At 38.5% G+C, this 24875-nt stretch overlaps 5 protein-coding genes across 8 annotated transcripts; 3 read left to right on the forward strand and 2 right to left on the reverse strand.

Moving 5' to 3' along the window:
• Positions 1 to 2381: 2381 nt before the first annotated feature.
• Positions 2382 to 5705, forward strand: LOC131319408 (large ribosomal subunit protein uL18-like). The gene is made up of 9 exons (XM_058349641.1): positions 2382 to 2475; positions 3319 to 3388; positions 3474 to 3565; positions 4040 to 4166; positions 4262 to 4341; positions 4422 to 4538; positions 4709 to 4843; positions 4989 to 5158; positions 5299 to 5705. The coding sequence occupies exons 1-9, from the start codon at positions 2473 to 2475 to the stop codon at positions 5417 to 5419; spliced, it is 915 nt and encodes a 304-aa protein (XP_058205624.1). The 5' UTR covers positions 2382 to 2472; the 3' UTR covers positions 5420 to 5705.
• A 1015-nt stretch (positions 5706 to 6720) lies between these two features.
• On the reverse strand, positions 6721 to 16999 carry LOC131319418 (GPN-loop GTPase 3). 4 transcript variants are annotated; one of them, XM_058349659.1, is made up of 10 exons: positions 16896 to 16999; positions 10454 to 10534; positions 10140 to 10248; positions 9954 to 10035; positions 9711 to 9796; positions 9087 to 9190; positions 8838 to 8968; positions 8656 to 8749; positions 7841 to 7896; positions 6721 to 7022 (listed from the first exon to the last, which is right to left on the reverse strand). In XM_058349659.1, the coding sequence occupies exons 2-10, from the start codon at positions 10496 to 10498 to the stop codon at positions 6929 to 6931; spliced, it is 801 nt and encodes a 266-aa protein (XP_058205642.1). In that variant the 5' UTR covers positions 10499 to 10534; positions 16896 to 16999; the 3' UTR covers positions 6721 to 6928. The 4 variants fall into 4 exon arrangements, with proteins under 4 accessions (XP_058205642.1, XP_058205634.1, XP_058205653.1 ...); XM_058349651.1 differs by having other exon boundaries at positions 10454 to 10612; positions 16896 to 16966; XM_058349670.1 differs by lacking the exon at positions 16896 to 16999 and adding an exon at positions 16761 to 16793.
• Positions 10872 to 15621, forward strand: LOC131332057 (uncharacterized). Its single transcript, XM_058366101.1, has 8 exons — positions 10872 to 10906; positions 11106 to 11241; positions 11433 to 11573; positions 11661 to 11988; positions 12084 to 12867; positions 12987 to 13405; positions 13517 to 14673; positions 14716 to 15621. The coding sequence occupies exons 1-8, from the start codon at positions 10872 to 10874 to the stop codon at positions 15619 to 15621; spliced, it is 3906 nt and encodes a 1301-aa protein (XP_058222084.1).
• On the forward strand, positions 15677 to 16629 carry LOC131332062 (uncharacterized). Its single transcript, XM_058366116.1, has 3 exons — positions 15677 to 16301; positions 16415 to 16506; positions 16552 to 16629. Exons 1-3 carry the CDS (start codon positions 15677 to 15679, stop codon positions 16627 to 16629), a joined length of 795 nt encoding a protein of 264 aa, XP_058222099.1.
• A 1360-nt stretch (positions 17000 to 18359) lies between the features above and the next one.
• Positions 18360 to 24222, reverse strand: LOC131319442 (ribonuclease 2). Its single transcript, XM_058349681.1, has 9 exons — positions 23909 to 24222; positions 22466 to 22494; positions 22189 to 22262; positions 21684 to 21785; positions 21577 to 21580; positions 20901 to 20992; positions 19513 to 19674; positions 18975 to 19071; positions 18360 to 18551 (listed from the first exon to the last, which is right to left on the reverse strand). Exons 1-9 carry the CDS (start codon positions 24205 to 24207, stop codon positions 18496 to 18498), a joined length of 915 nt encoding a protein of 304 aa, XP_058205664.1. The 5' UTR covers positions 24208 to 24222; the 3' UTR covers positions 18360 to 18495.
• Between the last annotated feature and the right edge of the window lie 653 nt (positions 24223 to 24875).

Raw genomic sequence — 24875 nt, forward strand, 5'->3', positions numbered from 1 at the left:
AAACCATTGGAAATCAGGTTCAAACATAGCATAATTAACTAATTGGGATGATGAATTAGCACTAGCTTCAAATTAATAAGGTTGACCTGTTCAAGCATTATTATCTCTAAATTTATAATGGCTTAGATTCAAAGGGGAAACCTTAGTTCATCAGCAATGGAACCCAACAGAGGGAATTTTCAGTCTACCCCATAATCCATTAAGATTAATTATGATGGGAAAAAAAAATCCATCCAGATTTTTTAATTCAGTAGGTAATGACAATCAAAATCTAAAACAACCCACAAGTCAACCTTAGATATGATTCATATGAATACCAAACAACCCTTAGAAAACCACAAAAAGAAGAAGAAGAGAGGGAGCTATTAAAAGTTGTTTATAAACAATATAAAGGGATAGTAGATTGAAGGGGAAGAAAACCTGTAAGAGACATCAGTTTGGGACATCCTTTGATTTAAATCTTCCAGTATGGTGGTTTCTCTCCTGATAACGTCAACTCCATGGAGAGAGAGAGAGAGAGAGAGAGGTCAACAAGTTATCACTTCTGTACTTTGGAGAAGCTGTTGAGGCTTTGAAAAAGAGAGAGAGAGGACTACCAGCCTTGAATATATACCATATTTGTAGCTGCGGGAGGTGTTGTGCAGTAAGGTGCGCAGTAATGCGCACATTTTGAGTCGTCGGATTGTGCATCTAACGGATCGGATCTCATCTCGACAATCAACAATCAAGAGCCATTTATTGTCAAGATGAGATCCGAAACGTCAGATGCACGATCCAACCGCTCGGAGGTACACAGCACGGTGCTGCGCATACCACTGCACAACACCCTCCCCAATTCGTAGTTTCAACGTTTTCTTGGGCAGCTGGACGGCACAAGAATGTGACCCCAACCAGATTTAGCTTCAATGGTCCAGTTTGGGGAACTGGATCATGTCACGTTTACGCTAGTAATTAATTTATCCGTCATAATTTTTTGGTTTTGTACTTATTCAATTTTTTTTTTACATTTGTTAGTTTTACGCTAAATGTTTACGTGATATTGGTGAGTAAGTACGAGTTGGAAAAGTACAAAAAATTGACTTTTAAACAAGTATTTTGGAAAATATTTAAGAAAAAATCTAAAACTTAATTTTTTGAGCTTTTCTCTGGATATTTCTCAAAATACTTAGGTAGAAGTTAAATTTTTTTACTTTTCCGATTCTTCTCGTTCTTACTCACACATATCACATAAAAAACTTTGGTGTAAAACTAATAAATGCAAAAAAAATTGAATAAAGAAAAAATCTAAAAATTATTCTACACACGTTAATCACTAGCATAAACACCGAGTACATGAGTGCACTGGTGCACTACAAATGCATAATGTGGTATCTGGACTGTCCAGAAGTATTTTTAATACCAATCATTCTACAATCACAAACACCTACGCAAATCTAATCATATTCACATTGGGGCCCATGAACACTATACCTTCAATGTGTGCGTACCCCACCAAAATATGTGAGTGTGTGTGGTTATATAATTATTGTTTTAATAGTTCACGTTTCAAACGGATCCGAAGAACATGTAGTAGTAGGATAACTTTTGAAATATGAACCATTGATTGTAGAGATGGACAGTTCAGATCGTGTCCATCCTTTCATTAAAGGATCCTTGGATCGCGGGTACGACACATTTAAATGTGGTACGGGCACAAAACGTTTAAATGTGGCACGACATGGGTACTGTTTTAGACGGGTACGATATGGAAATGGGTTGAACACAGACCACTGTACGGTCTTAGACGGGCAGGCACATCGAATACAATTTTAATACCCAAAAAAAATATTATTTTCTTATTTTATACTATAGCATAATATTGGAGATGTACTGACATGGGCACGGCATGACACAACATGATTAAGTAAACATGCCAACATGATTAAAAATGGCACAACACATCATGATAAAGTAAACGGAACGACATAGCACAAAACGAAGCACGATTAACATGGAGCTAAATGGTTCGGGCAAGCATAACACGACCCGTTTGACACCTCTAGATGAGACTTCACATTCTCTCCACCAATAAGGCAGAGTACTTTTCAGTTTTCACCCTCGTTTGGGGCAGATAAAAAACAAAATCCCTCTTTTGGGAGCACCTAGTAAATCTTCCTTTTGATGGGGTTAATAAAAGTCAGCGATTCCAATTCAATAGTACTGTGGTAGGATCTATCTACAAATAAATGAAAGCTCGAAGGTCGAATCTACAAATAAGTAAACTCTGAGGTTACAAAGTGTACTTTGTTTGCCCTAGATACAAACAGATCCACGCCGTCAGAATCCGAACATTAATCCTGGCCGTCGATTCGCCTCGCCTTAGGATTCTAGGGTTTTAACATTTAAGCGCCTTTCGCAGTCCATATTGTCACTGCCCCTCTCTCTCTCTCCCCTCTCTCTCTCCCCTCTCAGCCGCACCTCGAGCTATCAACAATGGTGAGTCTCATACATACTTCTCTGTCGTAGCTTCGGATCTGATTAGTTTTTTCATTCGAAATATGCATTTTACTGTTTTAGCTGAGCTTCTAAGATTAGTCTTTTCATCTGTTTGTCTCGTCGGATATCTTAGTTTTTTCATTACTTCATTTACTTGGGAATCGAACGCAGCTCTGTCCTCTTAGGGTTTAATTCGTGCTGATAATCCCATCTGTTTGTGTTGTCGCGATTTTAGATTATCAGTTGGATATGAATGCTTCTAGATAGTTGTTCTGATCGTTGTACACCAGACATGGTATATTTTCATATCAAGGAATAGGCGGCGTGAAATGCTTCTGAAACCCGTACCCACGTTACACACTTGGATCATCCACAGCTTATGATATCTGTAGAGAAAGAAGTTCACATTAGCTAGAAAAGGATCACATTTCTATCCTTTTCTTATGAACCGGTGATAGAAATTTTATGTTTTTCCTTGATCTCGTGACTTTAAAGTACATATTTAAGGCCGAGTTTCTCTACGGGGCTAAACAGGCTTATTTTCCTTCGTATTTCCCTTTTGTGGAGGAATATAAGCCTGTTTACGGAAACTTGGCCTAAATGATTCACAACATTATTTTGTCACATTGTTATACACGAAACGTGGCATGATTTTCCTCAATTCCATTTGGGAACTACGTGTTGGGTTTTACCAATAGACTGATTTGGGCACTGTATGGGTGCTAGTTGGTTCCATTTGTGAACTATACTTAACAAGGCGAACAGGTTTATCTGGAAGATAAACAATTTTTGTGATGCTGCATCATTTATCCATGTACTAAACAAGTTAATTATTTCATACAGGTGTTTGTGAAAGCTCAAAAGTCAAGGGCCTACTCCAAGCGGTTCCAAGTCAAGTTCAAGAGAAGGAGAGGTATGCAATTGTTACCTTGTTAGGTTATGGAGTGTCGTGTTTTTATGGAATGCTGATGACTGAATTCTCTCTTTAACTCGTGTAGAGGGAAAGACAGACTACCGGGCCAGGATTCGCTTGATCAACCAGGACAAGAACAAGTACAACACTCCAAAATACCGATTTGTCGTGCGATTTGTATCCTTACATGTGTTGGTTCATTTCTCCACTCTTGCTTTTTTTGTTGTTTTTGGTTGTTGATTTTTCTTTTTCTTTTTCTGTTGCTCATTTGTGTTTTAACTTTGCAATGGTATTTCTTGGGGCACTTAGTTCATACCTCCAGTTATTGCTTGTTCTTTTCTAGACATTTGAGTTTTTTTGATTGAACATATTTTCATTCGGGGATCTTAAAGGAGGATGTGATGCGTAGAGTTTTCTGTGATAGGTGTAAACTTGGAAGAAATTAATGTCAAGAGTCGTGGCAGACATCTAGAATCCAGTGCATACTGCATTGCATGAGGCTTAATAGCAATGGGTTGAGCTGAGTTGGCTTGCCATAGTTACATTTGAGCTTTGCCTCTATTAGATAGTTAGTTGGCTTTTATCTTGACCTTATTGCTAATGTTACGACTTATGAACCTATGAATTTTGATTACCTTGACCCTGTGTTAGACTAACAAGGATATAGTTGCACAAATCACATCTGCTACCATTGCTGGTGATATTGTTCTTGCAGCTGCTTATGCCCATGAACTACCTCATTTTGGGCTTGAAGTCGGCCTTACAAATTATGCTGCAGGTATATTTGTTCAAGTGTTGTTAGAGAATTCAATTTTTTTCTTACACTTTTAGGTGGTGTATTTTATTTTAAAATTGTTTCTGTCATGAGTTTAGCTTACTGCACTGGACTCCTCTTGGCCCGTCGAGTTCTCAAAATGCTTGAGATGGATGATGAATATCAGGGAAATGTTGAGGTAATTGGCATGCACAAGAAGTTGATGCAATACATATAAAATGAAATACTACTTGTAGTTGACACAAAATATCCATACAGGCAACTGGGGAGGATTTCTCTGTTGAACCGGCTGAGAGCAGAAGGCCCTTCCGTGCTCTCCTAGATGTTGGGCTCATTCGAACAACTACTGGAAATCGTGTTTTTGGTGCTCTCAAGGTATCATGGTCCACTTTTAAAGTTTAATGCCTGTTGTAAAAGATTTTAAGTTAAAAGCCTGTTTTCGTTGTTTTCCTTTTGCCTTTTCTCTTTTGTGAATGAACAAGATTCTTTTTTCTATTGTCTTTTGCTTGCTTATCCATGTGATGCGGATCAATTTGTGACTTCAGGGAGCATTGGATGGTGGACTTGATATTCCTCACAGTGACAAGAGGTTTGCTGGATTCAGCAAAGACAATAAGCAACTTGATGCTGAAATCCACCGCAAATATATCTATGGAGGCCATGTTGCTGCATATATGGGGGTGAGCCCGGAATAGTATTAAGTCTGAAATTATGATGCTGAACACACTATTTATTCTTTTGTTTGAAAGAGGGAGCAATAAGTGCGTGGCTTTGCGCACATGTGTACGCTTTGGTGTTAAACTTAATAATTGGTTCATCATACAGACCCTGATGGAAGATGAGCCAGAGAAGTACCAGACTCACTTTAGCAGGTTCATCAAAAAAGGTGTTGAGTCAGATGGAATCGAGGAGATGTACAAAAAAGTCCATGCAGCAATACGTGCTGACCCCACCCCAAAGAAATCCCAGAAGGAGCCACCAAAGGAACACAAGAGGTACTGTGACATTCATTTATATAGTCTTGCAAGCCTGTGCCAATGCGTCTTATTTATCTAAGGATTTTATCTAGGGGGAATCACATTTGGCTGTCATGATTATCTTCTTATGTATGTTTTTATGTTGGTTCGTGCATCAGGCATAACCTGAAGAAGCTAACTTACGAGGAAAGGAAGGCCAGGTTGATAGAGAGGTTAAATGCTCTCAACTCTGCCGCTGCTGGTGGTGATGATGATGATGAGGACGACGACGACGAGTGAATGCAACAGTAGAAATTTGAGTGCTTCTTGTGCGCTGTCACTTGGTGTTTCTCAATTTGTCGGCTTTTTACTTCAAGAATCGCAATTTTGCTTGTTTTGTCTGCAGTTTCGGAACAAAATACAATGGAGTAGTTGGTTTTATGTTTTGACATTACAAATTCGCTGTATTAGATTTCATAATCTATTTGTTAAGACTCAAGCCCAGTCTGCTGTTTTGTTCCAATCGCTTGGTAGTATGTGCAATATCCCATGAGTTAAAGGAACAGGAATTTGGGTTTTGGCGGAACTACAGCGTTTGCATCGTTCTTGTGGTTTGCTCTTTTTCAAAATTTTCAAGTTGTAATTGCCCTTGGTTATTCTCTCAGGTGTGCCCCCAACAGTAGTCTGACCAGTGTTTTTGTTTGAGAACGCACTTGGGTGTCATTTTTATCTGTATGCTACTGTTTTATTTAAATAATCGTTTTTTGCTTATATTTATACTGTTAATTCAAGTCATTCGAACAGGAGCAAGATGGCTTGAAATATCCCCTGTGCAATCGACTTTGTTAGAGTTCAATTGCTCCCTCCGTTCCAAAATGGTATTCCCTCCGATTCATTTTCTGTCTATTTTTATTATTCGTGTCATTCTTTAAACACTTATATTTCACAATTTATAATGTTTTTTATAATTTTAAAAACGTTTTATTATAGATTTAATCGAGAATTATCAAATAAGATTTATATTGCATATTTTTGAAAATTCATATTGAAAGATGTAAGCGATTGAAAATTGACACGAATAATGAAAATGGACAACCAAAATAGAACGGAGGGAGTAATTTTTTTCCGATAGCGTGCCATTTTTCAATTTCTTATATCTTTCAATGTGAATGTTGAAAACTATGAATCTTGTTTGATAAATTTTAATTAATTCTATTAGACAATTTTCAAAATCACGTATGGAGTAAAACTTAATAAATTGAAAGATATAAGCAAATCTAAAATAGCATTTAATCCCAAAAAGATACATTGAAAGTTTCGGATAAAATTTACAAGAAACATTTATGATTTTAACATCGGACAACTTTGCCAAAAAAAAAAAAGAAGCATCGGGCCAAACAACTTAGAAGATGATTAGGGACGTTGAGCTGGTGAAATCAGTTTGAATTCACATATTATTAAGGGGTGTATCGAGAAATACAAACCCAAAGGTGCTTTCTTAACCACCTACTATTACTATTATGGACACTAAGATGTAGCTAAAACTGGATCACAGAAAGTATAAGCGTATTCACATGCTCTGGTGCAAAACGGGGGGAATGTGAAGGGGCAAATACAACTTCTTAAGTCCAAAGTCTTGCAATTCATGTTTACAATGAAGAAACAACCCTCTAAATGCCCGAAATGATTCTTCCGAATTAGTTTACATCAGGTCCAAGCCATTTTGCTAGAAGATCTACACATGCACATGTTCCACGCCCTTACATCGTGTAACCCCATGAGGTGGCCTCAAAACCGGATTTGCGCCTGCTAATCATCCTCTGGATCAAAATCCTTAACCTTGACATCTGCATCTTCTCCGTACTGAATGCAGTTATCAATTTGGGATAAGACGTATCGTATACTGTATAGAGAGAAAAAAAGAGAAAAGGGCACAGTCAAAAACCAAAAGCACTCGAGAAACTCTAATAATACTCGTGCATTCATCTTTTGCAACTCCTACAAACTAGAACCCACAGAGCAAGGGGGAGGGCTTTTCTGGGGAGTAAATAAAGAACATAGGATTTCTTCACTGGCTCCAACTACTGAGCTGACATTGGATTCATCTTTAAGAGACACCCATTAATGTTAATATGAATCTCAACTGAACCGAAACAGAAATAAAGAATTCAACTTCTATAATCTATTTTCCCTTTCCTTTTATTTGTGCTAATAAATCCAAGCACCAAACACAGCATGCTCTGACTAATCACAAGAAGACAGGCATTTGATCAATCTGTTCAACTTGATATTTGCCATAAACGAGGACTCTCAAAAACCAGAAATTAAAAGCTAAAACATGAACGTTTAAAGGATTTAACAACTACCCTCAATCAGTATTGATTTCAGCTAGAATCACAGGCACTCCATTTTTTGTTAAGCATAACGTTTGAACCCCATAAAGAACGAATTCAATCCAAAATGTCAGAACCAGCATATTCAGCATTGGGAACTAGCTAGCGTTTAGGGTTAAGGTATCATAAACACTAGAAAAAAATTGGCAGGTTTCTACAAAATCTGCGAAGCATGTGACTATAAACTCAGATTCATGAAAAAGGGAATTATGCATTGGTGTATGTGAATGTATGCATGCAAAAGCATGCACACATTTGCTTAAGTGCACCGCCCACCGATGTACAAACAATACACAAAGCCGAAAAGAGACACACATAGAGTACGTACCTGCTCTCTTTCCTTAAGTCCAAGGGCACGAAGCTTACCATGCTGTACTGATCCACCTGTTGCAACAAAATGAGACTCTAATAAGTCACAAATTATCCTCCCCAACTATGATGAACGCTAACAACGAAGATGAGGAGAACAATGGGTACTAGCAGCCAACCATGCCTATATTATATAACCCACAGTAGACCCCTCACTGAAAAGGAGAATCTGCAAAAATAAACCCCATACTTCACAGGTAAATACATATTTTATCATTATGCTGTGTGTGCAAGTATGGCCACAAGACAAGAAACGAGGGGCTAATCTTAATTCAAGATTAGCTATTCGTGGAACCCAAAAAGATCAAGCCATTTGGGACAGAGGGAGTAATTTACGTCGTCACTCCACTCCAGTCCACACCAAATATAGGCTGGGAAAGGACACATCATCCTCCATTATCTTCCTTCTTCCATGTTCCCATGGGATACATATCCCCCTCCTAATCCGAGGATAAACCTTGTCTCCCTGTATCATGGAATCACCGACCTTCCATACACGTGTGATCTCTTGGAAGACATTTGGGTGGAAAACACACAAAATCGGCCATAAAGTCAAAAGGGACTCATATCATGCAACTTATTATCAAATTCATATACAACGACCTAGAAATTGCAGTTAGGCTACTTCCAGCAATAGAATTTGAAACTGCTATTTTCCCCAAAAGAGCCTTTTAAAGCAACTTCAATGTGGGATGCAACATCAGTCAACATGAAGTGGGGAAGTCCTTAGAAGAATCCATGAGGAATTGACTTGGAATAATGTTTATGACTTACTAATTCAATCAAAGCTTTGTTAAGCTTTCCAAATTGAGGAGCCATGCGTTGATTCAACTCTGAGAGCAAAACACGAGGTTCTGGATTCAAGTAACTAGGAACGATAACCATACAAAAGGGTTAAAGGTGAAATAAAGAAGATAAATAAGTAGAAGCCGGTAGCAAAATGTGGAATGACCTACTCTTCAATTTCTCTTTTGTTCGTCACAAGATCCATTTTGGAGAGAATGTTAACATGGGGTAATTCAAGTTGAACCATTGCAGAAAGTGAAGCCATGCAACCACTTATAAACTTGGTGACGTCAGTCATGAACTATTGTAAAGAGAGAAACAACAATTATTAAACCTCAGTAAAAAGACCGCAGAGCCAGGGGCCAAATTTTAGAACTGAAATTACAAGAAATTAGGGAAGAGAAAAAATTCAAACAAACCTGTGAATCAAGCAAGTAGACGACACAAACATTGAAGTTCTTGCGCTTCAAATGCTCCACGAAGTTTTTAAGTACGGGAACATGTGAAAAAAGCTCTATCTGGCCTACAAAGTAATTGATGTTCTAAAGATTAAAACACACCTCCAGCAAAATGTAGAAACAAATACAGTATCTTCCAAATCCTTACAGTATGGTCACAGTACCGCTTACCCACTAAAACTTAAATAATGTGGCATACATATGTTCTTAGTGTTTCACATATAGGGTTGAAGATGGAAATGATCTGGTTAACTCTAAATAAACCAACACAAACTTGCATAACTAATTCTGTCATCAGTAGAAACTAGCCACAACACAGAGCGAGGTATTACTTTCATTGTACATTAGTAATTAACTAGAAGGACCAAAGCATCAGAACCCATCATGTTCATGTGCACGTGTAGAAGTCCTTGGATGGGCTTTCAACTGTCTAGCTCTCACCTACTAACGTAACTCAACTAGTAAATGAATCTAAATTAGGGCCTTCCATGTTGTAATGGACAACTACAGACACTAATTTCCCTTCTCACCATCGTCAATTTCATTTTGACATAGAAAATGAATAACATAGCTGAGGTAAAATACCCGGGCAGTCAAAAATCAAGTAATCATCGTCCAAGTAGTTGTCCAATTCCTCTGTAAGCCAATCATCCAGATTTTCTTCAAGGTGCCTAATGTCGAGATTTAAGGTAAACTTGGATTCCCACTATTGGATGGACAAGAAAAAAGTTATTTTACAAAGTACGCTGACAATTTATGCCTCTCCCAATCGACAACACAAACAGATGAGAAAAGTAAATGATTTGGAAACCAAAACACAAAGGATACTCCATGCAATACATAAGGCCACCGTTTGGACCCAATCCAAGCTCTTCCATAACATCATCCAAAGAAATGAGTTCCCTGATATCTGCAATAAAACAAACACTTGATTGGTCTAAAACCAAAGGAGGAGCTGAAACAATCAAACTTTCAATGGAATCATATGGGGATAAAAGAGTGAACTCTCTTTACCCATGGCTACGGGATAATCGAAATTTTCGGCAGCAGGATCTAAGTTCACGATATGGATTGTTCGCCTCATCGTTTCACAGTGTTGAAACAAACTAGAGCAGTATGTAGACTGGAGAAGCAATAATTATGCAGATAGTCAGTACAGTAAATCGCAGAAACAACATGGGAAACGACTGATAAAAGGACATTCTAGTTAAATGGCCATCTGCAAACCCAGACAAAAAGTCTAATAAAGCTGAAATTCTTATGGCAAAGAAATAAATCAAAAGTCAAGTGGATAAAACAATCAAGAGATGTAAAATCCAAAAAATCACCTTGCCACTGCCTGCAGGGCCAATAACTAGCTGTGCGTAACCCATTTAGGCCTCAGTTGAATAACTTAATAACCTCAAGAACTGCAACAAAAGCATACGCAGCACACCAAATACCAGCCACGAACAACAAACTCAGTACACCAGAGTAAGCCATAAGCACTGACAAGAGAGGAACAAGAACATAACAGTAGTTGTATTTCCATCACAACAAAAAGAAGGTATCACATTACATTCCTATATCGTATTACAATACTAAAATTTGTTTAAGCAACACAAACCCACCATTCATTTAGCACTTCTTACTCAATGCCATGATTCATCACCATCCAACCCCCCACCCACAAACTAGCCCTCTATGCTGTTAAAAAAAAAAGAGAAAGAAAGAAAGAAAGAAGAAAAATATAGGGAAAAAGGTTTAATGTATGCATTATATGGACAGAAGGCAACCGACCGGTCAGTGGGTAAATATCCCTTTCAACTGCACTCACAATTAAAACCCTAGACCACAATACTAACTATTATAACCAGTAAGAGCATCTCATGTAATTGGCTTCATACTAATACTGTACTCCAATCAAACTCCTCAGTACAGTGTATTTGACAAGCAATTGAGTTGATCCCCTCGTTCTCACATATCCTTTGTGCTTTACAGAATATTAGAAAAACACAAAGAAGCGAAAATCAAGAGTTGTTATTCACCTTGTATTAACGGAATACTATTAGGAGAGAATGGCGATTTGGCTCCTGTCTCGATCGTCTACTCCCTCCTTCCATCCTCTGATCTGATTGTGTTTTCTGGTTAGTTTCTACTTCTGTTTTCATGGATTTGTTACGGGATTTTCCTGTTTTTAATTCTCGGAATGGTTCAGCTAGCCCTAAGATTCGTTCTGCTTCGAACTTAGGGTTCTCGCTGACTTTGTTGAAACGTGATAATCTAGTGTCTAATTCTAAGAATTCTGGTCTTATTCTTGGATCTTAGGCTGTGATTCATCAAGATAAGATGTCGTGTGCTTCTGATGGTCCTAATTCTTCACGTAAGGTGAATTTCTTTGAAGTCTTGGATGCTGTTACTGTCTCAAATACTGATCATTTTGAGATTCAGGAGGGCGATACTCCTGCAGTTAGACAGATTAAAGGTCTATAGCAGGCGGTTATTGCACTCCGTAAGGAATTAGAATCTAAGAACATTTTGATTGAATCGTTGAAGGTGCAAGAGCTAGCTCCAGAGGTTAAAGTGGATTCTGGTTCATCGTGGAAAGATAAGGTCTCTCCCCCTGGAGAGACTCATGTTAGGATGAATTTACGCTACTTTCCTCCCGATGTTGATGGGGAGAAAGTTAGGGTTTCTCCTCCTGGGCATGTTGAGATCCAGGGTTCTGTTAAATGGAAAAATTGCATTGTTGGCCGTTTTGTTGATAAAAAACTTCCATTCCTGGAAGTTCAGTCAATTGCTGTCAATGCCTGGGGTAAATTTGGTCTTAAGACTGTTCTGTCGAATGACAAGGGCTTCTTCTTTTTTCTGTTCGGTGAGGAAGGTGCTTTCAGACATTTATCTGAAGTTGGGGCTTGGCATTTTTCTGGATGACTGATGGTTTTACAAGAATGACATGCTGATATGGATTATGAGAAGGGCTGAGTAAATTGCCTTTATGGATTCAACTTCATAATGTTCCCCTCCAGTATTGGAATGAGGAGGGTTTGAGCTATCTTGTGAGTGCTGTAGGGAAGCCGTTGTATGCGGATGCGATGACGGAATCAACAAGTAGGATTAGCTACGCTAAAATTTGTGTGGAGGTTGATGTTATGTCTACTTTGCCTCATTCTGTTGAGGTACTCATAGCTTCTGGAAAAGAGGTTACTGTTCGAATTAGGTACCCATGGCGACCAACTAAATGTGCTTCTTGTAGAGTGTTTGGTCATAATGAATGTAATAAGAATAAGGTGGGTGAGATTGGAACTGTGAAAGCTTCCTCTGTTGCCCCTAATAAGGTCTGGGTTGTGAAGGGAAGCAAGGTTGATTGTGCTGCTGGCCTTGTCTCTACAGTGTTACCTACTCCAGATCCTATGCGAATTGCTCAGAAGTCTCCAGTTCCTGTAGAAGTTTTGCCTTGTGTAAATCAGTTTTTAGCTTTACAGGAAGATGAGGGGGTTAGGTCTTCCATTGTGGTGGAGTTGCCTATTGGTAAGAGTGAGGTTGATGTTATTCAGGCCTCTGAATTTGTGGGGGATATCCCAGAATCTAGCAAGTCTGCTGAGCAGGTTAATGGGGTTGATTATCTTCCTACCGAGCTGGATGTGGGTTTATCAGACCCTGATGCTGTCTTTCAGGCTCTTATTTCTTTGGAACATGGGAGTACTATGAAGTCTGGAGGAGGGATGAACCCTGGGGCTGCTAAGAAGAGGAAGAAAAGATGGTGAAATTTGCCTCTTGGAACATTAGGGATTTAAATCACCCCATTAAGCAAGTGGAGATTAGGAAATTTATACATGCTAATAATCTCTCGTTAATTGGTATTGTTGAAACCAAAGTAAGGCCTGAGAATCTTGTTTCAACAGTGAAGAAATGCCTTCCTAATGGGTGGAGTTTTGTTCATAATTTTGCTTCTGGGCCTGTTGCTAGAATAATTGTGGCATGGGAGTGTCAGAACTCTTTGGTTAGTGTTATTTTTTCTTCTGAGCAGATGCTCCTCCTTTCAGTAGTTATAAATCAGAAGTCCTTTGTTGTTTCTTTTGTCTACGGTTTCAATCAAGCTAGTGCTAGAAGACAACTTTGGGATGAGCTTCGAATGGGGCTTGGGTTAGTTGGGAATCTAGCTTGGATTGTTTTGGGTGATTTTAATGCAGTTCAGTGGCAGCAAGAGAGATCTGATTCTACCTCTTTTGATTCTGCATCAGCAGGAGAGTTTAATTGTTGTTTGAATGATATAGATGTGGAAGAGTTAAACTCTACAGGTCCTTGGTTTACATGGTCTAATAAAAGGCTTGGTAGTGATCACTGCAGTAGTAGAATTGATAGAGCTTAGTTAAATTCCCAGTGGCAAATTGAATTTACTGAATCCACAGCTGCAGTTCTAGTCCCTGGAATTTCAGATCATTGTCCTCTTCTTATCTCTATTTTTCCATATAGAGGTGGAAGGAAACCTTTCAAATTCTTCAACTTTTGGATGAGGCATAACGAGTTTCCTGTTCTCCTCTCTCAGTCTTGGTCTGAATCTTTGGAGTGTGATTCCCCTATGTTTTCCTTGTATACTAAACTGAGAAGATTGAAGCTGGTTTTGAGGCAGCTTAATAAGGAATTCTACAGTGATATACAGAAAAGAGTCTTGGAGGCTAGAGTGGAACTAACTGATATTCAAAATCGAAGTGCTTATTCTCCAAGTGATCCTATCTTACTAGAATATGAAAGACTCTGCCTACTGAAGTTCAAAGAGCTTAGTATAGCTGAGGAAGGGTGGAGCAAACAGAAATCCAGGATTCAATGGCTCAGTCTGGGTGATAATAACACTAGTTTCTTTCATAAGAAGATTGCTAGCCATAAAATGAGGAACAAAATTCTGTCCATTTGTGATGATAGTGGTACCAGATTGGATGACCCCCAAGATGTCAAAATGGAGGTCCTGAGATTCTATAAGGGTATGTTGGGCTCCAAGTTTACTCAGAAAAGGTTCTCTTGTACTAGGCTCTGGTTCTCAAATACTGTCCCTAGTTCACTACATTCCTCTCTTATTGCTCCAATCACTCCAGAAGAGATCAGGAAGGCTATTTTTTCAATCAATGGTGACAAAGAACCAGGTCCGGATGGCTTTAATGCCAGCTTTTTCCAAAAGAATTGGCCTGTTGTTGGTTCAGAGGTAATTGCAGCTATCCTTCACTTTTTTAAATCTGGTGTTATGTTAAGAGATGTGAATGCTACTACGCTCACTCTTGTTCCTAAAAACAGTTGCCCCCAATCTATGAGAGAATACAGACCTATCGCTTGTTGTAATGTGATTTACGAAGCTATTACCAAAATCTTGGCATCTAGAATACAGCCCATCCTCCCCCACATTATCAACAAAGCCCAGGCAGCCTTTGTCAAAGGTCGGTCTATCTCTGATAATACTTTACTGATGCAAGAATTGGTTCGAAATTATCAAAGAGACTCTGGTGTTGCTAAGTGTGCTATCAAGATTGATCTGATGAAAGCCTATGATTCGGTTGATTGGGATTTTCTGTTTGAGGTTATGACAGCCATGAACTTTCCTCATCAATTTATTGGTTAGGTTAGAACCTGCATCTCTTCTGCTATGTATTCTGTTGTGCTTAATGGAGAGCTGGAGGGATTCTTTAAAGGGGAGAAAGGTCTCAGACAAGGAGATCCTATCTCACCATACCTATTTCTTTTGATAATGGAAGGCTTATACTCTATTCTCCAAAGGAGGATTAATGAAGGGCAGTTCACTTATCACCCTAGATGTGCTTCCTTGTCTATCACCTATTTGGCCTTTGCTGATGATCTGTTCTTGCTTTTTGGAGCTGACTGTCAATCTGTTGAGATACTTAAGGACACCTTGAATGAGTTTTATCACTCTTTTGGGTTGCAACCAAATCTCCAGAAAAGCCAATTCTTTTTCTCAGGGGTGGATCCTTCAATTAAATCTGAGATCCTCAGCATCCTTCCCATTCCAGAAAGTATGTTACCAGTTAGATACTTGGGTGTGCCACTTATTTCCACCAGACTCCGATATGAAGATTGCATTCAGTTGAAGGAAAGGACACAACAAAGGATAGTAAGATGGTCAAATAGAGATCTGTCATATGGAGGTCGTGCTCTTCTCATTCAATCTGTTCTCTTCAATATGCAAACGAATTGGTGCTCTTTGTTTATTCTACCTCAAAAGATCTTAAAAGAGATTGAATCTATATTAGGGGCATTCTTGTGGTCTGGGGTTCATCTTAGAAGAGCGAGTGCAAAATTGAAATGGTTGGAAGTCTGTACCTCTAAGGCAGAAGGAGGTCTTGGCTTGAAGTCTCTTAAAGAATGGAACAAAACCAATATACTAAGACATTTGTGGGCTATCTGTAAAAAGCAGGATACATTATGGGTTAAGTGGATTCACAGTTATATGATAAAAGATCAGAATTTTTGGGGGACGAAAATGCCTCAAGACTGCTCTTGGACAATGTGAAAACTTCTGAAGTTGAGGGTGCTGGGCCAGAATTTTGTGAAGCATACCATTGGTGATGGGCACTGGGCACAGTACTTCTTTATGGTTTGATAACTGGCATCCATGGGGTCCCCTCTACAAGCTGCTAGATGGAAGATCTACTTCTATCCTGGGGCGAGCTATTTGGGCTAAGGTTAGTTATGTTGTCCTCAATGGTGAATGGCACTGGCCTCGCCCAAGGAATAACTTAATCCAGCGTATCCAAAATGCTATTCCTCCTACCTTACTGCCTCAAGCTGATAAAGAGGATGAAGTGGTTTGGACAGTGTCCCCAACTGGGCAGTATGTGACAAAACATACTTGGGAAGCTGTTAGGCATCATGGTGTGAAGGTTCAATGGGCTCCCCTTGTCTGGTTCTCCAAGAATGTCCCTAAATGGGCATTTATTTTATGGTTGGCTTGCTTAAATAGGCTTTCTACAAAAGATAGGCTTCGAAAATGGGGAATGGATGTAGATCCAAAATGCACGCTGTGTTCTATCTCGGATGAAACTCTACAACATCTGTTTTTTTATTGTTCCTATTCTAGAGTCATATGGGAACAGGTTCTGTCTAGATTCTCGATGCATAAAGGCGTTGGTTCTGGGATGCAGAGCTCAGTTGGGCTATTAGGAATTGCAGGGGAAAAAGCTTTAAAGCCTTGTTGTTTAGACTAGTTTTGGCTGCTGGAATTTACCACATCTGGATAGAAAGGAATACCAGGATTTTTGGTGGGAAAGTTACCTGTGCTGCAGTTGTTCTTTCCACTCTTGCAGATAACATCAGATTAAGGACTTGTTCATGGCGACATATTGACAATACGTTGGAGAATCAAAGACTTTTGGATCTTTGGAATCTTCCGAACAGAGTTTTTGGGAATTCTCATCCCTAAGTGTTGATGGGTTACATGTAGATTGTAATAGGTTTCAGTTGTATAGCTTCTGATCATTGTGGGTTTATACCCGTTGTTGATTTGGTTGGTTGGTTTTAATAAGATCGATTTACCAAAAAAAAAGAGAGTTGCTATTCATTTCGTCTCCACCGCCCCCAACGAGTATTCTGCTTGGAAGAAAATAAGTGATATCGCAAAGCCAAAACCCTAAGCTAGTATTAGATATTTACCAGAAAACCAGAGCACGAAGTTATTATGGCAACCCTAACAACAGACTCGCAGACGAACAAGAAAGTTCGATATACTCCTGCAACATGAGAGAGAGAGAGAGAGAGAGAGAGAGAGAGAGAGAGTCAGATGCAGACCTGTTGAGAGAGAGATTGACTTTGGGGTAGATTGGCGATTGAGGAAGGGTTTTAGAAATTCGCCGTTGTTGTTAGCTGTTTGGTTTTAGGAAGTACACGCTTTTGGAGTAGATTGAGTAAGGGTTTCAACGTTCCTCGTACTTCCAACGTGCGATGTGTCTCAATACCACGCCGTTTTTAAGGCTCTGTTTGCAACCCATGAAAAGGAAAAGGAAAAGGAAAAGGAAATTTAAAAAAAAAAAAAGCCTCCATTGTTTAGTTGGAAAAGAAAGAGTAAAGAAAAGAATTTCGAGAGTGCAGTGAATGGTAAATTTTCCTTCGTTTTTTTTCCCCTTTCCATGGGTTCCGAACAAAGCCTATGTTTTAGAGGCACAATTTGAAAATCAGCCATGTGGGATTCAATTATGAGAATGAATTCTGTCACAGTACATTTTGAAAACTACACTTTAGAGTTAGGGGCACAATTTCAGAATCAGCCCTGGAGGTGCTTTTTCATTCTCACTTGGGATTATCTTCGCAAATTCATAATCTATCATGGGCATTCTTATCAAAATACTCATTCATAATTTATTTTGAACATTATCCTCCCAAATGCTACACTGTTACAAAATCTATTCTTCACATATCTCCCAAATACTTTACTAATTGCCAATAAAAAAAAATACTTTACTAGATTCATAATTTATATTGGACACAATCCAAAATAAATAACTCACGATCCAAAATGTAAAAGTAATTAGGCAACCAAACGGACCCAAAGTACAGTTTTTACCATACTGTGTAATATTTGTCTTGAAAAAAGATAGGAAAAGCTAGGCATAAATGATAAAACTTAACATTCTCGTTCGTTTAAACCGGAAAATAATATGGTAGGTCTTGTTTCTTCTAGGAACAAAATAGTAATGTTTTAAGATAGGCATAAAACTTAACATTCTCGTTTATTTTAATCAGAAAGTAGTATGGTAGGCTATGTTTTTGTTGCGAACAAAACAAAACAAGAATAAACTACACTTTAAAAGGCAAAATTACTGGAGTAGCATTGAACACATCATTGCCAAATTTTAAAGCAATTTTTATTTGGATTAGGACTTTTCAGCTCTTTCTTCTTCACCTTGTCGAATTTAGGTAGGCTATCTTATTTTGTGGACTTTTTTTTTTTGGAGGTATAATTTTGCAGGCACATTTTAATGTCTACGGCACCCTTATTTTGAGAAAATATTCCAAAAGCCCAAAACAAAAATTTTGTTCGCATTTGCAGGCCGGTATTAACTCTCCATGCGCATGTTTTCGACAGTGACCCAAAGGGTCCATGCTTTCTGCGGTCACATAGAGCTCTACATTTGTTCTACATGCCTAATGCATATCCACACAGTAACGGCACCTATGTCATCTTTGTAACAAACCAGAATGAAGCTAAGGCACCCAATGGAAAAGGAGCAACAGAACATAAAAGTACAAGCCACGAAACACGAAAGATGGCTCTTTTCACTTTTTTCCTTTACGAGATCTTTTCAGTTGCACATTGTTCATTTTTACATCATTTGCATTGCCTTCTTGGGTATCATTTGGTCAAGAAATGCTGCACAGACCAGCCGCTGTCTCAGAGAGCTTCATGCTGAGGTAACCATGGGAATGCGGCATCACCATTTTTAAGACCTGCAGGTAAGGGAACAAACTTAAACCAAATTGAACTGAACTGAGTATTGGACAGGACTTGATGAAAATAATTTAGTCTTTCACAAAATGATTCTTAGGAAGCTAGTGAAAACTGAAAACAGGTAACACTCAAAAATGCGCAAAATGGTACTTACTTTGTAGCAGGTTAAGATGGGAGATGAGGTCAAAACAAGTACAAACATCATAGTAAAATTTGAAGACACGAATTATGCGAGATTGGAATACATACAAGAGAAGATAAAAATTACCCCCAGAAATAAAAGATCAATGCCATATATATGAATGGAATAATTGCCATGCAACAGTATATAGACTATAGAGATTTAGACAAGTCCTAATCTGGATACCCAGTGTGCATTCATACCCCTTCCGTGTAATTGTACGTATAAGAAAGAAACTTACCCGGCGATACATATTCTGGCAAGCTAACATACTTCGGACAAGAGGCGGAAGAAAGCACGTCAGTTCGAGTGGTAGATCCAATTATACAATCCCGAGGCTGCGAAAATATGTAATTTATTAAAACAGGCATTACAGGGTTTCTCCATGAAGAGGAAACCTTAGAGATAAATGTAAATAGAAACCAGATGGATTCAAGGATTTTCACTTGGATTTAATCAGAGAGAATTTAGTCAGAAAACCCTGCTAGATTCAAGGGTTTTCGCTTGGATTGGTCACTCAAAATGATCATATGCGGTGTCATCACTTTTTCTTTTTTCCCTAGAGTTAATTAGAATAGATTTTTATCTTGAAATGTACAAGATGGATTTTGTGCCAAAATAGATTGCCATGCCTGGGCACCTAGTGGATGGAAGAAATGGAGAGAGTATTCAAGGATTTATCCCACAAAACCGGCTCACTACAAGCACGCACCGAAAATCTTTTGCTGGTTTAGTTTCCAATACAAGACTAACAGAAAAAAGCTGCAAAGAAATCATACCTTAAAATCCTTATAGAAGCATATTTGGAGTTCCTCCACTGCACCATTAGAGCAAGACAGCAAAGGTGTAGCATGGAAGGCATTTTGAATAGCAGAAATAACACCTCCAAGAGGATACTTCTCAGTGTTTGAAGGCACATATCCTACTTCACTCAGTACTTTCTGTTGTCGTAAATTGACGATACAGTTATTATTAGTCCAATGAATAAACTTTTAAGCACAGAAATATCAACATAATGTGAATAGTTGCCCAATGTCAAAGCACTTAAACTGCACAATATCATCAACGTAAAAAAGAGGTTGCACCATCAGAAATAAGTTTCCATGGAAGCTAGCTTGAAATATTTGATCCGGTCATAGTTAATAATGACACGGCATGAATGTGTCCTTAAGACTAACAGTGACCCATTACTTCCATCACGATGCATTCCTTAAAGATTAGAATATCTGACACTGTAGCCAAAGCTTTAAGCTAACTTCATGGTGATCAAACCTCCCAACATGGAGGTGAAACCCAAGACTTGGCTTAGAGCCTTAGACAACCAAGAGAACTTCATTATCTAATTCAGGAACTATGCCTCTGACATTGCCTATATAAATTGGGATTTACTGAACAAAGAACAAAGGAAGAACCTGACGGACACACTAGAACATCGAATATTACTTCACCAACGCTCTCCACGATTTCTAAAGCTCAAAACAAAAAGACGACGCATATCATTTGTGTTGAAATATGTCTGTCTTATAACGACATCCTTACAAAACCCTAGACATTACACCTACTTAGTCCAACATGACCACCGTAGCTGAGTGGGTTCTGAAAAGCCCTCGAAAGTTTGCTTTTCAACAAAATTTCTGGAGTCTCGACCTGTAGAAGAACTGAAATGTCATTGTGGAAGCAATTAAAGCTGATATATTTGTCAGTTTTTTCTCCATAGACATCCATGGTACAGTGCTTAAAGCCTTAAACCACTTGTAACACCTGTTTTGCACAATAATTGTTTAGTTTGGGTCGTTTAGCTACAAATGCTCCCACAACATTGTTCAAAGGTTTACGCAAAAAAAAAAACATTGTCCAAAGGTCCTCCACAATACACAGGCAACTTGCCACTGAGAGGAAGCCAATGAAGACATGTTTGTAGGCCACTTATATAGTTCCATTTCTCAGAAATAACTCCTGGTCAATGCAAACCAGCTTATACAATAAACTTGGCGTCTGCAGCCAGCTTGAGATGCAAAATTAGCAAAAATCAAATTTGATGCACACAAGGGGAAAAAGTGCAATATGTAAGATGCAGCAACACTACACCATCCCTAGTTAGTACTCAATTGAGTGAAGAGCCAACTCTACAAAATTTCAAGGGTAGAATAAATTTCGATAAACTTACCGTGACATTGTACTTGAAATAGAGGTTAAGTGTTGCAAAAAAGTACTCGTATTCATCACGAACAACTGGAAATGAGCACGTGCCATGCTTTTCTGTAATTTAAAGGCAAAGAAGTGAAACATAAGACTATTATGGAGAAACAAAAGATCTCGATGTCATCAAGAAAATAAATGTTCTACAACGGAATTACCAACAGCGCTTTCAACCCATCACTTTGATGGCCCAAAGAAGCACTCTCGTATAATATTCAGCAAGATGGATTATACGTACACTCATTACAAGGATTGTACATGCAAAAGGCAAGAAACAATAGTTTGGTGCACTCAACCTGGGTGATCTCTTTACACCAAATCATCCTAAGTCATCACCATAATTTCTCTGTGTTTTGTCTAACGAGCAGAATCATATTAGAATCAACAAATTCCTCCTGAAGTTATCAAAATAATAAACAAATTGCTTATGGAAATAGGAATCTAGGATTCAGATGAGTCTGGGATCTTTTCCCGACAGGTGATTGTGAGTGCATTTTATATGCAGCTTCAATAATTTTTGGCAAATTCATGGAGACATGAACATGATAAAATTAGCGTCTAATTCAAGAATAATTCCATGTGTACCCTTGTAAACATTTTAGTAATGAAACAATGTAAGTAGAGTACAGGATGAAGATGATTACCCCACTGCCAATGAATGTTCCCCCATTCAGCCAAGAGAAACACAAGATTGTTAGTTCCAAATTTTACTTCAGAAACATAATGAATAAAACCCACAACTAGTATTGACCTCATGAGCCCAAAACAATCCTTTTCCGCCATGACAAGTTGAGGGTGAACTACAACTTAAAGATGGCCAATACTTCTGTATGTCATCGAGCAATGTTGAGATCTACAAAGTAAATAAAGCAAACGTGCTTCAGACACAATATTCCAGAGTTGAGGATAGTAATTCAGTGGCACAAAATTAAACAAATAACACAGAAATAGCCATCTATTAGTTATCAACTTTTTCTCTCACGGTAGAGATGAAACAAATCTACATCCAAATACAAAGCATACAAACAAAATCAACAATCCTCTGATGAAGGACATGTCCATGTATTTCTCAAAAAAGCTCCCACGTCCTACAAAGGGTTTCTGTATCAAAACTGTGTAACAATAATTCACTATAACCCTTGATTCCTTGAACATGTACTAAAGCATTCATATGCCGCGACAATTCTAATTCTAACTAGACAGGTACATGAACAAGGCTAGTGATAGCGAAACTACAATAGGAGCACAGAAATTACCTTCTTGATATCAAAATTAGATCGTGTGCAACATGAAGGCCAGCTTCCATCGTTATAGTCAGGCCACAATCCATCTGCGGTGCAACAAATATCAGATAGAACAGACTTAAAATGGAAAATATACCTTTAGACCTATTCCGTCATATCACAATACTGCAGCGCAGGTGTTGATATTGGTTTTACCATCATAACAGTAGCAACCTTTTCTTTAGAAAAAAGTTGTATTCTGCAGTCTACATTCTCAATGTATAAAGAACACTTTGAAAGTTGCACTTACGGATTGTAAACTCAGTTGGAGCATTTGAGCTGTGTTAAAAAAACAAGAAAAACATAATGAGTTCCCAAGAAATGTTTAACAGATTGAACATGAAAAACAACTACATGCCTACTGCCTACGCAACATAAAACAGAATCATGCAAAAGCCAATATCGGTAAAAAAAGAGAGATGACAACAATAAAGAAAATACAATCTACAGCAGCTCCTGAACTTTGATTCTTTCCTTGTTTGTTAACAGCTAAACACCGAAAACCTAAACCCTTTCTGTATGCCCGTTCCAAATCCTAAAACCCTTCGGCAATGTTTCAAATGCCCTAGGCACTTGTTAATTTTCTAAGCTACTAAAAGACCTCCAACGAATACTATTTGAACTGCCAACTCAGCCAGTTTTAGCAAGCAAACAATCAAAGGCTAAAAGAAGTTTAGTGTTTGTTACTAACAATGGCAGGTGAGGGAAATATGAAGTCAACTCCATGCGGCAATGAAGATTCCAAACAAAATCCACAGATTTCACGTATCTTGTTATCTTCTAAATTGTCATTCTACACTAACTTATCAGATGACAATAAGGCTATGAGCATATGATTCGTCAGAATATTCATGACTAATATAAATTTCACCAATATTTAAGTAAGATTAAAATACTAATATCGCAGGGAAAAGTAGTGAGAGGGAGGGAGGGGGCAATCGAAATATGAATCTCCCAAAATATCCGAGGAAATCTTCCACATGATTACCCCATTAAAAGAATCCTGAAATTAGGACCAAAAAATTCATCCTCAAAACCTTATTCACTTTGGGTAAAGCCACAATACTTCAGTTATGTCCACAGTCTATATTTATCATTCTTATAATTCTTTGCGGTTTATTTCGAAATACATATAGCTACTGCTAAAACTTGAAAGTGAACACAGTAACTGCAAATAAACACAGATATCCACATCACCACCAAGGCTGGTAGCCTAGTGGTCCGTGGCTTACTACCATGTGGTTTAGGTGGTCAAGAGTTCCAAGGTTTTGAGTCGTGCTAACGACACCCTATCGAACTTTGCCCTACTGCGTAGCATGGCTATGTTCCACTAGCTCTTGGTGGGGTGGTAGTTGCTATGGCTCTATGGTCCTTTCTGGGCCCGCCGCGGGTCTAGAGTCCCTATGGCCGTCATGCGCAGGGGAGGACTGCTACATCTGGTCGTCCCCTTCTCCACCCTTGTAGATTAGCCACAGACACAAACACACACACACACAGATATCCGCATCCACATTCATGCAATTACTGCAATGAAACGCTAATAAAACAATAAATTGAATGAGGAAAAAAAAAACGATCAAGACGAACAAATAAAAATATCCCAACGCAATATACACATTAGTTGAATCCAAAACCGATAATGAAAACGTCAAATCAAAACAATAGAATTATATATATAACGCGAGAAACGCACCCTCGGCAACAGGCATTGGAGGAACAGCAATGGCGAGTTCTCTGACAATAAGTGCCCGGCCATTGAAGAGCTAGGGCGAAGTAATCGAACTCTCTCTGTTTACGCGATTCGATTACTCCGCCAATGCAATCATGGACGCAAACAGATGCGACGAACAGAACCAGGATTTGGAGAGAGAGAACGGATTGTGCGGGGAGAGACGCCATGCTCTTTGCTTCTCTCTCTCTCTCTCTCTCTCTCTCTCTGGGCGTGGAATTATTGTTCCTTCGCTTCTTTCTAATGGCGCCTTCCTGGTACATACAAGTATACGACTATTTCAACAACTATGACGCTCGCTCAGATGAAAAGACGAAAAATTGGGAGGGTATAGTTGTCATCTGATACTTGGGATATTCCTTTTTACACACCTGGAACGTAATTGCAGGAGTATACGTTACTTATAAAATTAACTTTTCTAACCCCGTGAATTTCAAGTAATACCCAGCGTTAACGAGTCAAACCGAGCTTGTGAGCTGCTCGATTTGCCTGCAACCCTACTCATTTGCAATCCTCGTGGTTTTTTTTGGATTTCACAGAAAATAAGGGAATATTAAGAGAAATTGTACACTTTCTTGTGTATTTTTCTTACACTTCTTTTCTAACAATTTTTTATTCCTTTCCCAACAGACCCTTAATTTAAACCATTTTTCCTTTCTTGTTGGGTGGGAAGGTTACTACTTAGCTTGTTGAGTTAAATACAAGGGTCATATTGAATAAGGATTTCTTGATATGTTGAGTTAAATACAAGATTCATTAAATCTCATATTGAATGAGGATTTCTTGATAGGAGTTTGTGATTTCTTCGCTATTTATCATTCAATTTTCATTATCTAGTGGACATCATGATACTTATTACTTAGGTCGTAGTCAAGATCAGGGTTATGGGGAGACCGCCAATGATGATACCTTCGCGGGCTTAAAGATGATG

The sequence above is a fragment of the Rhododendron vialii genome, chromosome 1a, assembly GCF_030253575.1.
Source record: "Rhododendron vialii isolate Sample 1 chromosome 1a, ASM3025357v1".
In the NCBI taxonomy this organism is placed as follows: Eukaryota; Viridiplantae; Streptophyta; class Magnoliopsida; order Ericales; family Ericaceae; genus Rhododendron; species Rhododendron vialii.

Coding starts and splice junctions, on each gene's coding strand:
- LOC131332062 (XM_058366116.1), top strand. CDS start 15,677: ATGGGCACTGGGCACAGTACTTCTTTATGGTTTGATAACTGGCATCCA. Junction 16,302..16,414: donor GGAAAAAGCTTTAAAGCCTT/GTTGTTTAGACT, acceptor CCACTCTTGCAG/ATAACATCAGATTAAGGACT. Junction 16,507..16,551: donor TTTGGAATCTTCCGAACAGA/GTTTTTGGGAAT, acceptor GGTTACATGTAG/ATTGTAATAGGTTTCAGTTG.
- LOC131319442 (XM_058349681.1), bottom strand. CDS start 24,207: ATGTACCAGGAAGGCGCCATTAGAAAGAAGCGAAGGAACAATAATTCC. Junction 22,263..22,465: donor TCCAACTGAGTTTACAATCC/GTAAGTGCAACT, acceptor GTTGCACCGCAG/ATGGATTGTGGCCTGACTAT. Junction 19,072..19,512: donor GCTTCTATAAGGATTTTAAG/GTATGATTTCTT, acceptor ATATTTTCGCAG/CCTCGGGATTGTATAATTGG.
- LOC131319418 (XM_058349659.1), bottom strand. CDS start 10,498: ATGGGTTACGCACAGCTAGTTATTGGCCCTGCAGGCAGTGGCAAG. Junction 10,249..10,453: donor GCCCTGCAGGCAGTGGCAAG/GTGATTTTTTGG, acceptor TTGCTTCTCCAG/TCTACATACTGCTCTAGTTT. Junction 8,969..9,086: donor TCTACTTGCTTGATTCACAG/GTTTGTTTGAAT, acceptor TCTTTACAATAG/TTCATGACTGACGTCACCAA.
- LOC131319408 (XM_058349641.1), top strand. Junction 3,389..3,473: donor CAAGTTCAAGAGAAGGAGAG/GTATGCAATTGT, acceptor TAACTCGTGTAG/AGGGAAAGACAGACTACCGG. Junction 5,159..5,298: donor CCACCAAAGGAACACAAGAG/GTACTGTGACAT, acceptor TTCGTGCATCAG/GCATAACCTGAAGAAGCTAA.
- LOC131332057 (XM_058366101.1), top strand. CDS start 10,872: ATGTATGCATTATATGGACAGAAGGCAACCGACCG. Junction 11,574..11,660: donor AGGAGGGCGATACTCCTGCA/GTTAGACAGATT, acceptor GAATCGTTGAAG/GTGCAAGAGCTAGCTCCAGA. Junction 13,406..13,516: donor GGAAGAGTTAAACTCTACAG/GTCCTTGGTTTA, acceptor CTGAATCCACAG/CTGCAGTTCTAGTCCCTGGA.